Source organism: Lutra lutra, chromosome 9, assembly GCF_902655055.1.
Source record: "Lutra lutra chromosome 9, mLutLut1.2, whole genome shotgun sequence".
Lineage (NCBI taxonomy): Eukaryota > Metazoa > Chordata > Mammalia > Carnivora > Mustelidae > Lutra > Lutra lutra.
Genome location: NC_062286.1, coordinates 132434855 through 132449428, shown reverse-complemented (window position 1 = coordinate 132449428; position 14574 = coordinate 132434855). Strand labels below are relative to the sequence as shown.

Genomic DNA, 14574 nt, shown 5'->3' with positions numbered 1-14574 from the left:
TCAACAGCCCAACCTCTGAGACCTGGAGAGGGCATGGTCCCCAGAAGAAAACCAGGGAACTACGTCCAGATGGGGACTATAAGCTGGGCAGACAGAAACAACCAATATCGATGGCCTTGCTCTCCCCTAGTCTGCTCTGATATCTCCCTGCCTCCCCTGGTCCCTCACAGATTCTCCTAGAGTCAGACCCAAACCCTCACATCCCTCTGAGGACCACAGTAATCATATCTCATCACTTGGCCTTTTGTGGCCTCACTGTGTGACGGTGGGCAAGTTACACACCCTCTCTGAGCCTGCCCACCTTCCTCTGTAAAATGAGGGCCGCGGGTAGCATGTGAGTGTGTGAGGGGACAGCTGCTGACCCTTCCTGGTACTTGCCTGTGCAGATAGTGTGCTGAGTGAGAGCCTCAGGCTCACCGCCGCGCCCTTCATTACCCGGGAGGTTGTGGTGGACCTGGCCCTGCCCATGGCAGACGGGCGGGAATTCAGCCTGCGACGTGGAGACCGCCTCCTCCTCTTTCCCTTCCTGAGTCCCCAGAAAGATCCGGAAATCTACACAGACCCAGAGGTAAGTTACATACTCGAGACCGTGGGGGGGAAATCAGGGGCTTTGGGACCAGTCAAATCTGAGTGGCAGCCCACTTCTGCTCTTTGCTGTGTGACCATGCCCAGATTACTTCACCTCTCTGTGTCCCTGTTTTCTCACCTGTGAAATGGACCTCATCATAGCACCTGCCTCACAGGGTTGTCCGGAAGATTAAATGAGAACATGTAAGAAAGGCCTTCACAGTACCTGGCACACACAGTGCTCCGTAAGCGCTAGCTGAGCAATTTTCCTTTTTTTAGAATGTTACAGTGTCAGCTTCTCAGCACTTTTCTCTCTCCCTGGACTTTGAGATGGGTCAAATTTTCATAATTTCTAACAGATTTGGGTGCTTACTGTGTGCCAGGCCCTGTGCTGTGTATCCGTCCACCCACCCACCCTCCCATCCCCCCACCCACCTATTCAGGCATCCATCCCATCCACCCACCCATACATCTGTCCACCCCATCCACCCACCCATACATCTGTCCACCCCATCCACCCACCCATCCAGCCATCCTTTCCAGCCATCCACTCACCCATCTGTCCATCTGTCCACCCACCCACCCACCCATCAACTCACCCTTCCGTCTCTCTGTCCACTGATCTATTCCCCTTCCTTCCACCCTCCTTTCATTCACGACCTCCTCCGTGCCAAGTCCTGTGCTCAGATACAATCTCCCCTTACCATTCTACAATGTAACCAAAGGAAATTGGCATCCTCTTTTTTAAAAGTAAATTTTAAAAATAACCTCTGTGCCCCTACCCGGGGCTTGAACTCATGACCCCGAGATCAAGAGCTGCATGCTCCCCTGACAGAGCCCGCCAGGCGCCTCTCAAAATCATTTTAATCTTTAAATTTTAAACTGCCTAAGCCATATATGCTTATAAAGTAAAATATACAGGCACGTATGTTTAAAAGTAAAAATTTTCCTTTATTCCTTTTCTTTCCAGTTCCACAGAGTTCCCTAACAACAGTTTGGAGTGCAGCCTTTAAGTTATTTTTATGTCTTTGCAGACATACACACAACACACTCACACACATAGGAACAGATAGGTGTGTGGACAGGATCACACAACACGTGCTCTTCCGAAACTTCAGCAACTGGTCTAAAAATTTCTGTGCGCACACACAGACCAAGCTCAGCCTCCTAAACGGGTACCGTAATTACTTTAACCAGTCCACTATCGATTGACCTTTACAATGTTTTCAGTCTACTCCTCTTATAAACAACACTTTGAGGAACATCCTGACACGATTTTCTTCGGGGACACATGTTGTGGGGGCAGAGTCGGAAAATGGACCTCCTTCCTCTTCCAGGTATTTAAATATAACCGATTCCTGAGCTCTGATGGGTCAGAGAAGAAAGACTTTTACAAGGACGGGAAGCGACTGAAAAATTATAGCATGCCGTGGGGAGCTGGGCACAACCAGTGCCTGGGGAAGGCTTACGCCATTAACAGCATCAAACAGTGAGTGTGGGGGCAGGGGAGGGGGAGCGGGCCTGGTGGGGGAGGTTCCTGCCCCAGCTCGTTGGCACACGCCCTCCTCTTCTGAGATCGTGGCTTCTCAGCCAGGAAAATGGGCAGAGGCTCCAGAGGGCCTGTGAGCCATCTCCTGCCCACAGATCTGTTTATTTGTGTGCTCGAAATGCCTGTTAACTTTGAAGAATCAGAAGATCTCACGTAAAAAGCCAGATTTCTGGTCTCTTTTGAAATAATCAGATCTGGCAGTGAGCTCTTCCCTCCGAATGTGGTGTCCGAATACTAAACTCGGGACGTTCTGTGCAGCTGACCGCCGCCGTCTGTCTGCAGCTGCCCTGCACGGTCAGACCCCCTCGGCAGGAACTGGCCAAACGGCATTGTTCCCTCTTGGTTATTTTAACGCCTGTGGACCCGAGTGCCTTATAAATTCTCTTCCCTGGATCCCAAGAGCCTTGGCCCCCAGGCCACAAACAGATCAGGCCGGGGTTAGGACATTCGCCCTGTCCTGTGCCGCCCCCGTGTGACTGTAAGCTGGGTGACCTGCTGTGTCTGGGTCCTCAACTGTCCAGCTGGGGGTACTGATCATACTATACCCCCGGGGGTGTCAGAACAAAGGAATTGGGTCTTGCGAAGTACTTAACCCACTGCCTGGCTCCTTGTAGGTATCTAATAAGGACTAGTTATTACTGTAATTACCAATATGCCGGCATTGTGCCAAGTGAATGGGCACGTTACATTAACCTCTTGGTCTCCATTTTCTCAGCAGTGAAACGGAGCTCCTAGTATAGCCTGTTCTGCCGTGATGCTGCAGGTTATGTCCCTAAAAATCATGGCCATGTGAAACCACACGATAAAATCCACAGGGATTTGCGGGGGGTGGAAATGGGGCTGGGACCCAACAGACAAAAAAACCTAAGTGCCACGTGCAAGTTAAGAACCCAGAGGGGAGAAGGTCGTACAGGCTCACACGTGTTTCAGGGCTGAGCAATATGTAGGTGCTGTCGTTAAGTATGGTGTTTGACCTTGAAAACCACCTGAAGCTTGGTGGTGGAAGCGGGCGGTGGGCAGGTTGCGGCTGTGCTGTGAAGCGTGGAAGGAGGGTCCCCTGAAATCGGACACCCAGTGTCCGTGGGGGCGCACCAGCCGCCCCGGGAGCCAAGCTTTCTGGGGGAGGTCAGGTGTGTGCGTGCGTGGGTGCGTGGATGCTGACTCAGTGGGCCCCCCTGGGTTCGGCTTTGCATTGTCCTCGTGCTTCTCGCACACGAAACACATGAGCAAATAGGAAATTTGCCTGAGGCCTCCTCGGGGCCCCAATACATCCATCACGTTGAAACAGACCCACGTGTTCAAAAGCGTTGTAGCAGAACTGACTGCAGGTCCTACTTCATCAAGTTTTTGGACAGATAAAAAGAGACCTGGGATGCTAAATGCTTAGCCCAGCGCCTGGCACCTAGCATTTCAACGAATCAGTCAATTTGTTATTTGCTCTCCCCTCACTGTCCTGCAACACTGCTGGGTAGGGGTTAGTCCAATACTGACTCTGGAGGTCAGATCACCTGCATCTGTGTGACGGTGCCCCTGGGTGAGGGGAGGTGCCGGGATCCCCATCCAGCTACGGGTACAGAACTCCCCACCCTGTCTAAACTCACTCTCCTGCGTCCTATAGCTTCAGAGTTGGGACAGATCCATCCCACCTCTTTAACTTCCTTCGACCAGGTGGGGAAACTGAGGCCCAGAGTGGGAAAGAAACTTGATGAGGGTCAAGAGGCAGAGCCACGTTTGCCTAGCTCTGCTGTGGAGAGCGTGGACTTTGCTCTATCTTCAGAGCAGACAGTAAGGGTTCCAGGAGCTGGGTGGGGCGCCAGGGGTGAGGAGGACTCTGGTCTGCAGGAGTCGGAAAGGGTCACTTAGTCAGGAGGACTCATTGGGTGATGCTGCTGTAACAAATGACCCCCGGGCCCCTGTGGCCTGCGACAACGGGTTTAGTTCCCGCTCACTAAGTGGGTTATGGGTGTGGGAGCCCCTGCCCTCCACACACAGATTCAGGGACCAAGCTCTTTCCATCTCCCCACTCCACCGCCCCATCTCGAGGTACATGCAGCCATCGGGCAGAGAGCACACCGGGAGTCTCGTGCTCACCACGCTGTCTTTGGTGTCTTTGGTTTAGAGTCAACCCTTGTCACTTCTGCTCCCGGCCCGGGGGCAGAACTGGTGGGTGGGCCTCCTAGCCACGGGTCAGGTGGATGGGGAGGGGCTCGTGCACTCCAGCTGGGCAGGAACCACCTGGGGTCAGACTCAGGAGGAAGCCATTGCCTTCCTGCCCTATTCCAGAGATACCCCCTCGCCTCCCAATCCTGCACACCTTCAACACCATCTCTTTGCAGATTCGTGTTCCTCGTGCTGGTGCACTTTGACCTGGAGCTGATCAATCCCGACGTGGAGATCCCCGAGTTTGATCTCAGTAGGTACGGCTTCGGGCTGATGCAGCCGGAACACGACGTGCCTGTCCGCTACCGCGCCCGGCTGTGAGCTCCAGGACCAGACGGGGCTCTGCACACATGCCTCCACCCAGCCTGCCCCCCATCACCCAACTTCCTGGGTCTACGTTCGCCCTGGGTGCAGGAGCTTTGACCAATGGGGCCAGCACTTTCCTGATTTTTTCCTAGAAGGCTGTGTCCGGGGAGGGGAATGAAGGTACGCTGAGAGGAGGGGGATGGAAAAGGACACCAAAAGCTCTATGAATTGTCTGCAGCTATGACTGAGTTCCACCTGAGGCTCTGCTCCCAGCTCACCTTGTTCCCCCCCACCGCCTGCCCCGCTGCCACTGTCGGATAGCCATAGAAGCTGGGGCAGACAGGGCAGAAGCGGAAGTTCTGCCGTGTCCCAGCTCCCCGACAGGGCCAAGTTCTTGACAGTGCTGTGGTCCAGGCCTTAGCTAGTCAAAGCAGATCCTGGCTTTAAAAGGGCCAACCAGGGCCTCACGGTGTATCTATTGAAATAAGCTGTGTCCCCAAATTATTGTTAAACTAGCCAACACCAGAGAAATCCCTTAGAATATGCCTTCCCTAGGTGCCCCATTCACTAGACACATCCCTCATCTCTCCAATCACACTGACGCTTGAGAAAAGTCAGGAAGGTTTTCCCAAAGGTCAAGGTACAGATCATGAGCCCCCTGCAAAGGCTGGGCTCTGAGGAGTAGAGTTCTCTGTTCTAGACATACAGCATCCAGATGGGAGAGCTTTCCCAGGGTCGAGACTCAAGTAGGGAATAAGGAAGACAGCCCAACAGGATGGTCCTGATGGAAGGAACCAACCAGGGCTTGTGGGAATGGTTAAGCAAAAAAAAAAAAAAAAGAGGTGTTGGTTTTCTACGTTCTAGCTTGGGAGCTCCAGCCGCGGCGTATGGTCCATTGGCAGACCTGTTTCATTTGGCCTACACTTGTGAAAAAAATACATGAGTTGTTACCATGTCATCTGGGGGAGAGTTCATTTAAAATGTCCAGCTTCTCTTGAAAACTTGGAAGAGTGGGCTGCGCTGGGCCCGTATTCCCAAGGGCAGCTGTTGGCCAGGCTGAGCAACAGCCTACTCCCTTACCCAGGCCATGGGCATTCTGGCTCACGAGGGTTTCCACGTGGTGGAAATTTTTTTCTGTTCCATTCACAGTCTCTCGTGGCCCTTGAAGGCATTCCTGTTTGAGAGCCCTGTTCTGATTCTTAGAAGTGATATTGGAGGAGGTGGTAGGAACCTACTCATTGGTCCTCAGGCCAGTGACCCTCCCTATCCTGGCTGCACCACCGTTTGAACAGACAGATTAAGGATGAAAACTTGCCTTTGCCTCAGCTTTAGAGAAAAACAGGTCAAAGAGAAAAACTGCCTGGAAACATTTATTCTGATGTTAAGTATTATAATGAACATTAGGTCCTGTTTACTGAGAATCCTCTATAGGCCCCTGACAGGCACAGTGGATGCAGTATTTCTGCTTCTCGCAGCATCTCTGTGAAGAGAGGACGATTAGGCCTTCTTGAGAGATGAGGAAATGGGCTCAGGGAAGTGATGTGACTTGGTAGGATTTGACAGAATTATTGTCCCAGTAGCACACGATAGATGGGCAGCTCTGCGTTCCTTGGGCTCAAGGGGGGTGGTGGAGGGCCAGTTCCGATTCGCATTGGAGAGCTGACAGAGCCAGAGGCACCCATGGCTGGCAGCGTCTCACGAGACACAGACATGCATATGCACGCATAGCTCGGTCCCTGTAGCTTTAGCTGGAGGGAGGAGAGGACATGAGATCTCAGAAGGGTCCAGGGGCCAGTCTCTGCTCGGAGCCGCGCCAGGGCTTGGGGGCTTCCCTGGCCCTCAGCCTCCAGGCACCTCCAGGATTCCCAGACAGACGCTGTGATTGGCAGGAGGCAGGATATCCCCAGGGAAACCCATCTTCACGCCTGGGTGACCCCCGCTGCTGCCTGCTTCTTAACTCTGCAGGAAATCAGGGTTGGCAGCCTTCCGTGGGAGGACTGAGCCGGTTTCCATGGCAACCGTAGCTGCCGCCTCCTGGCTTGGAAGGGAAGGAAAAGGCTGGCAGAAATAGATGCAGGAAGGTCTCTCTGTGTGGGGCTGTACCCTGGTGCGCTGGGGAAAAGCCCTTATGACTGCCCCCACCGCCAAGTCCCGGCTGCCCTATCACCGGGACTAGGTTCTCACCCACATTCCCAAAAAGGCCAATTCCTTTTAAAGGTGGTGCCTCCTTGGAGCCACAGACATTAGGAAGAGATGGTTCTCCCACCAGGCGGCCCCAGCTGGTACCAAAGATACTGAAGCAGAGCTTGGGAGCCGATGCTTTAAGCCCTCCCTTGTTTTAATCCTTTTTCCTTTTTTCTTCCCTCCACCCACCCTTTTCTTCTTTTCAAGAAAAAAAAAAAATCAATATATAGAGTAAAGAGGGGAAGATGCATGTGTTAGCTCCTTGCTGCAGGTTGGTAGGAAGGTACCGGGACATCGTTGTATTTCTTCAGACTTCGCTTTAGAACCACAAAGGTGCAGGACGCAAGTCAGAAATGCTCTTAGGCCGACCCGATGAAGCGTTTCCTTCCCATCGGCATTATTATTTTGTTTGTGTTCTATTTCGTATTGTTGTTTACCAGATATTTTCCTTTAAAACAGACTCATTGTTTCAACTTTAAATTTGCTTAAAAGGGGGAACTTTATTCCACCGCAGCCAGTAAAGGACAACATGTATCACTCGCTGCAAAAAATAGAAAGTGGCTGTGAAAAATACATTTGCGGGGGCGGGAGGGGAGGAGGCGGTGGGGAACGGTGGGAGGGCCTCTGGGCCCCTGTCGCCGAGGCTCGGAGCCTGAGCTCTGGCTCTTCTCCGTTGTAAAATGAGACAAGCAAGCATTGCCCGGCGTGTTACAGCGAGGTGGGCACCACCCCAGACCTTCTCCCTGACCATCCCCGGCTGGAAGAGGAGTAAAGCGAGCTCCGCCCCTTCTCCGGCAGCCGGCTGGCCCCGCCCACAGCGAGCTGGGAACCGCCCACCTGCCCGTTCTCGGGATGGAGAAGCAGGCTCCGGGAGTTCAAGCGTCTTGCCAAAATCCTTGATCTTGGTGTGCGTGGTGTGTGTGTGTGAGCGCGCGCGTGTTAATAAACACAGTGTTTGGGGGGGTAGCAGTCATGATTATGCCTTGCTGTTTTAATAAAGAATTCTATTTTCATATAATCTCGATGAACAGAAAAGTGCTGAAATGTATTAAACCATCCTTGTTTATGGAACTGCCTCTGAGTATGATTCAGGTTGACGGTCGGCCATGTCCGCGACGGCAAGGCTGGTTTCTGGGAAGGGAGCACAGAGGACCCACTGTGTGCCTGCTTTGGGACAGGGCCTTTCGAATCCAGTTGCATGGCAAGCGTTCCTCTGTATATTATGACCCATTTTTACAGATGGAGAAACTGATGGTCGGAGAGGTGAAGTGGCTTGCCCGAGATCACGTGGCTAGTTAGTAGCCACAAGAGCTGAGGGCAGCCCTCTCTGCCTCCTGAGACTGTGTTAGGGATCTTTCTATCAACAATCCTGTAGACAAAAGAGGGCCCAGATGCCCATAGAGGACCTTGGGATAGGAGGCTCGCAACCCAAAGTAAGACAAACAGAAAAAAATCGTCTGAAAAATTCACTGGATGTTCTCTTTCCTTCACTATAACATATGCATTTGGGGTTTTGTTTTGTTTAAAGATTTTATTTGTTTAAAAGAGTGCATGAGCAGAGGGAGGGGCTGAGGGAGAAGCAGACTCCCCGCTGAGAAGGCAGCATGGGGGACCGGGCGACCATGGCATGCTTGGGGTAGGGCTCTGTCCCAGAACTCTGGGATCATGACCTGAGCCGAAGGCAGACACTCAACCAACTGAGCCGTCCAGGTGTCCCTACATTTATTTTAATACAAAAATGAAGAGGTGAAATAAATTAGATTTGGGGAAGTTAAAAAGAAAATTGTTTTTTTCTCTCCAATCTTAGATGAAAAAGTAATTTCCCAAGGTAAATGTCCCTCGCATCAGGTTCCTCGTTTATAAGGGGGCAGGGAGGCAGGTCTGGTGGGATTGAACTTGGCTCTCAAGTAAGACACTGACATTTTTTTTACAATGTTTCCATTCAATGTAGCAGACAATTCTTGCCCTTCCATCCGGATGCGGGAGACCAGAGGTGGTGTGGCAGCTTCCCGCCCTTCTGGTTGCTCCAGCATCTGCGTGTGTGTGTGTGTGTGAAAGATGGTGCCAAGTGGGGAGAGTTGGTGGCATGCTATCCTCTTGCCCTGGGACCTCCCCTAGGACCCGCTCTATGTGAGAAAGAAGGGAATACTCAGAATTCTGGCAACTGTCTCCCCAAACCCAAAATGCCATGAGATGCCTCCCCATCTCTGCGGAGGGGATGACGGGCAGGGGACGCAAAGCCCATCTGGGGCTGGCCCTGTGTCAGAGGGGCCATCACTCTCCCTTGAGGGAGGGGACTTGTCACGATTGTCCTCAATTTGAAGACTGAGGCCACAGCAGAAACTGAGAACTCAGACGTCTTTAAAACACCCTTTTACATCCTAAAGGTAAAAATCAAATCAGCTACTCCCTGCTTAAGACTCTCCAAGGCTCTTGACATAAAATCCAAACACCTCTCCACAGCCCTCACCTACGTAATTTTTCTCCTTCTCTGTTTTTCTCTCCTATTCCTTCTTGGACCACTCTTACCCTCCTCACTTAGTCTGCTATGGCCACACCCACCACCTTCCATCTCCTTCAACCCTCTTGCCCCAGGGCCTTTGAACCTGCTCTCCCTTCTACCTTTAGCTTGGAATGCCCTTCCCCTTGCTCTTTTATGGCTTGCTGATTACTCTGATTCATCATTCACCTGTAGCATCCCTCCTCCCTCCTTTCTGTTGTTCTGACATTCATACTTTTCTTATTTCCTTCTCAGCAATGATCAATATCAGATTATTTTTAAATGTCTCTGTTTATGCCTCCCAGTTGAATATGATCTTCAGGAGGGAAGGTTAGCTTTACCACTTCCTCATTCCTAGCATGCAACATAAGCTTGACACATAGTAGGTGCTCAGGAAATACACACTAAGAGAACAAGTGGTCTTTTCCTCATTGTGGGCGAGTTTGTCTTTTATCCTGGATGGCAAGGAGTCATGAAGGTTTATCAGCAGGGAGTGACATGGCCAGACTTCTGTTTAAAGCCTACCCTGGTAGCTGTGGGGAGGTTGGGTTAGAGGAAGGATAAAACTAGGGGAGGAAGATCAGAGAGGAGTCAGAAGAGACCAGGAAGAGGTGGACAAGGGCAGTGGAGAGAAGGTAGAAAACATATCAGTTCCCAAAGGGCAAGGGAGCTAGATGTCAATGAAATGTAATGTTATAGGAATCAGTTCATTTGCTCCCGATCTCTGTAGCTTTGATTTCCTCCTTTTGCTGACTTGCTCATTTTCTATCACATCTTGGAGTTCCCAGGCCATCTGCGGGGAAGAAATATTACTTTACCTTTAATTGCTTTGCTGGAAGCTCATGCCTCAATCCATCCATGCCCTGTATTTCATCATTTTTTGGCTGCAGACCCTGGGAGTCGATGGCTTTGGCAAAGTCCAGGCTACAAAAGGGTTTGATGGACTGTGTGCAGGTTTGCCTATCTCCTTCTGTGGGACCCTCGGGGGCACCCATATTTCCTCCCAGGAAGAGAGCTGGAGCTTACCACAGAGCAATACATGTAATAACAAACTTTAAAATGGTAGGTAGAAGATGAGTGAGTGATGGCCAAGAGAGTGATGGCCAGTGAGTGGGTGGGTGGATGGATGGGTGGACAGATGAGGGCGTGGGTGAGCGGTGGACAGATGCATGAATATTTGGTCTGGATAACTGTGTGGGGGGAAGAATGAGTAAGTAAGTAGATGCATGGATAGGTGGATGGATAAATGGATGAGTAACTAGATGGGTAGGTAATTGGGTATATGGGTGAGTGGGTAGATGAATGGGTAAATAAATGAATTGGTAGCGGATGGATAAATGGTGGGTGTATGAATGGGTGGAAAGATGGGTAGTGGATAGAATATGTGAATGAATGGAAAAAAAGATGGTTATGTGAGTACATAGATTGATAGATAAGTGGGCAGATAAATGGTTGGGTGTGCAGTTGGATAATTTGATGGCTATATGGTTGCATAGTATATGGTGGTTGAATAGATGGCTGGATTGATGGGTAGGTGCTGGGAAAAAGATGGAAGAGGAACGGATAAATATTTGAGTTGGTAAGAAAACCGGGCTCACCCTTTACCAGGAAGCTGGTCCAGGAAACCCAGGGCTTGATGAAGTCCATCAGGTTAGAGTAGAATGGGATGGATACTAGAATCAGACATCTGGTCACTCAAGGATCATCCAACAGCAAAGAGGTCTTTATATTAGAATATTCAGCCCAAGGGTGAGAGAGCTTGAAAGAATCTTAAATGAGGTCAGATATATGCAAAGCGCTTAGTACAGTGTCTGGTATAGAGTAGCCACTCAGTGTTGACTGTTACTATTGTGGCTGTTGCTACTATGTTATATGAGCGTGCACTTCCTAGTGTTAGGCATGGGTGCTAAGCACTACATATTATCTCATTAGACTCCCCAGCAACTCTGGGGGGTAGATTTTACCATGAGCCCCATTTTATTTGTGATTATGATTATTATTATTGGGTGTGACAAAAGAGAAGCAGGCGAGAAGACTGGAGTCCAAGCTGATGGAGAATCCCCCGGGGCTGCTGGAAATTTGGGCAAGGCCACAGCAAAGAGGAGTTGTCCTGAGTGACATCCCCTCAGAGATGTCAATGATTTCCCTTGAGCCTTTGGGTGTCCCCGTAACTACCTCATAAAGCAGTTATTCCTTCTCAGGGGTCTGTGAGGGAGAGGTTAGAGGGGAACTTCTCGTTCTGTGCCTGGAAGTGCCAAGAAACTTGAGGACACTTAGTGGGATTTTAAGTAAGTGATAGCTGGTATTATGGAGTTTAAGAAGGAAAAAACTGACTTCAAGTGGACACATCTCTTGCTACCACAGTTGAGAAGGGATTCACTTGTATTTATAGGGGTGAATTGGGTTAACTTGGTATCACTCAGCCTCAGGTAAAAAAATCTCAACACCTCTGGGCAGGAAGTCTCCCGAGAGGGCCTGAATAGATATGATTTGTGACCTGGAACCAGCCCTCAGCTGCCCCCCTCTCTGGTTGACTTTTGGGGTACTGTTCTCCTTGATGAGCTGTTAATTTTTCCCGTCTATAAAATGTCTTGGTTATACTTGAACACTTACGGGGTGGGGGGAGGGGGCTTCTCTGTAAAACATTCTGAATTTTATTATTCTTTTTGCCCTGTTTCCTAGGAGTTCATTTGCTTTTCCCCTGTTTCTTGTAAGTACATTATAAGGAGATGGTAAACTTGGTTTGTGGAGAAAGAATTGTATCAGTTGGACTCTTTGGGACATAAAGGAAAACATCACAACTCAATCTGGGTTAGATAAAAAGGGAGAATTTACTAGCTCACACAGCTGGAAAACCCAGGGGCAATGCCTTCAGGCACAACTGGATCCAGAAACTCTAATGACATTGTCAGGACTCAGTATCTCAACCTCTGGGCTGTACTTTCCCCTGAATTGCTTTTAAGTCTCTCCTCTTATGATGGCAGAAAATTCTAGGAAATGAAGGCGAGATGTTTTCAAACAGTTATAGTCTTTTCATTCAGAAAGTAAAAATTCTCAGCTGCACGCTGTGCAGAACCTGGGGAAACAGAGAGAGACAGAGCTATTCCCACTGTCTGTACTTCCAAGATCCAGATGTATCTAGATGTTCTTTATCTAAATCTGGAACCCAACTTTGCAGGACTTGGGCCACCCAGAGGAAAGAATCCAAATGACAAGGAATATCTAGCACTAGCCTTGGGCTTGGGGAAGAATCAATCTCCTGCCCGAGCCTTGTGACTGTGACCTTGCCTAGCCATCTCCACCACCACCATCCCAGTCTCAGCCCTTCACCTCTGGCCCCAACAGCTGCAAATGCCTCATGAGGGGGTCTTCCTGCTGTCATCTTTGTCCCCCCCCCCCAGTACTCCATAATGCACACAGCTGCTCACCTCACAGAATATATCAGCATGTGGGACTTCCCTGCTTAAAACTCTGTCATGGCTTCCCATCAGGATTAGAAAAAACTCAAACTCATTCCTTATAACCTTGAGAATAAAATTCCAACAAGGCTCTGCATGGCCTAGTCCGGTCTACCTCTCTAACCTCCCTTCCCAAGGTCATTTCCACCTTACCGCCTTTGCTTTCATTGGCTCCCTTGCCTATACCCCTTCCTCAGAACTTCACATGGTTTTCCTCTCCTTGCCCTGAGGTTCTGAGCTTAGATATATCACCTCCTCCTGGAAGACTTCCTGTCTGACAACCCTATCTAAAGTTGCTGGCGCCTCTCCCAGATATGCTCTGCACTTCCTCTTGTTTACTTTTCTTCGTGGCATTTATCACAACCTAAGTGATCAGATTTCTTTATTTAACTTGTTTACTAACTGTATTCCCCGCCAGAATGTAAGTCCAAGAGCATGGGGATTGCTTGTTTTATTCTTCTCACTGTATCTCCAGTGTCTAAGAGTAGTATTTGGCATATAGTAGGTGCTCACTAAGTCGTGGTTGAGAGAATAACATTTCCAGACCAGCAAATGCTTTTGCCTTCTATTAAATTAATCTAGGGTTTTTCAACCTTGGCACTATTGACATTCAGAACAGGAGGATTATTTATCGTGAGTGTCCATCCTGTGCCCTGGAGGACTTTTAGCAGCATCTCTGGCTTCTACCCACAAGATGATGACATCTTGGACAAGGACCATGATGATGGAGGTAATGAAAAGTGAACAGACTTCAAAAAATATAGTAATATTGGGGCACCTGGTGGCTCAGTCTTTTAAGGGCCCAACTCTTGATTTCAGCTCAGGTCTTGATCTCAGGGTCATGAGTTGAAGCCGTGTGTTGGGGGGCTCCATGCTGGGCATGGAGCCTACTTAAAAAAAAAAAAAAATATATATATATATATATGTATTTTGTATATTTTATTAAATATATTTTAATATTTTAAATGTAATTTTAAAAAATTTAAAATTTAAAAATTTTAAAAATTTAAATATAAAAGATATAAATATAAAAAATAAAATATACGTATATGTACCTATATATTATGTTAATAGTATGTATATAATTGTATATATACACATAGTACTATGTATATAATATGTATATATTATACTACGTGTGTGTGTGTGTGTGTGTGTGTGTGTGTGTATAGTAATATTATGTGCAACACTATGGAAATGAATCTCTTTGTTTTATAAATGAAGAAAAGGGTCAGAAAGGGGAAGGGGCCCTGTGGCTTAGCCACAGCTTTCTCATCCAAAGCAGGGTTCTTACTGTGTATCCCTATCACCTATTTACTTGTCAGCAGTAAATATGTATTTGAAAGAATAAATAAGTGAACATGAGGCCCAACTATGGCATCCTTAGGGAAGCCTTGCTCACCTCTTCAGGTAAATCCTTTGGTTCTGTATTCATTTCTAGAGATTATTTGATGGATTCTGTCTCCTCCACTGGACAGAAGCTCCAGGGGAGGATGGTACCTTTACCGATCCTGGCACAGGGCCAGACACACAGTAAACTCTCAATAACCAGCTGCTCAAGGTAACATGAACGAATGAATAAATCACCAGGCTCTGTAAACCAGCTGACCCCTCACTCTCTCTTCCCCTCACCCTACTTTATTTTTCGTCTTAGCCCTTGCCACCAACTGCCACATTGCCTATTTCTCTGTTGATCGACTTCATTGTCCACCTTCCTCCACTAGAATCCAGAATTCCATCCTACAATTCGATTTGAGAATCTAGCAAGGAAACTCATGAAAGCAAAGGCTATTTAAAATTGCAATCTGCCCCCACCGCACCCCCGCCTCTATCCCTCTCTTCTGCTTCCT

At 48.9% G+C, this 14574-nt stretch overlaps 1 protein-coding gene across 3 annotated transcripts in view; it reads left to right on the top strand.

Annotated features, from left to right (window-relative positions):
- Positions 1-7837, top strand: part of PTGIS (prostaglandin I2 synthase) — a 42127-nt gene extending 34290 nt beyond the window's left edge. For all 3 annotated transcript variants that reach the window (XM_047745755.1, XM_047745756.1, XM_047745754.1), the window contains exons 8-10: positions 387-568; positions 1905-2056; positions 4453-7837. In XM_047745755.1, coding sequence (XP_047601711.1) covers positions 387-568; positions 1905-2056; positions 4453-4597 — 479 coding nt within the window. In that variant the 3' untranslated portion in view covers positions 4598-7837. The remainder of the gene's footprint in view (positions 1-386; positions 569-1904; positions 2057-4452) is intronic.
- The last annotated feature ends 6737 nt before the right edge of the window (positions 7838-14574 follow it).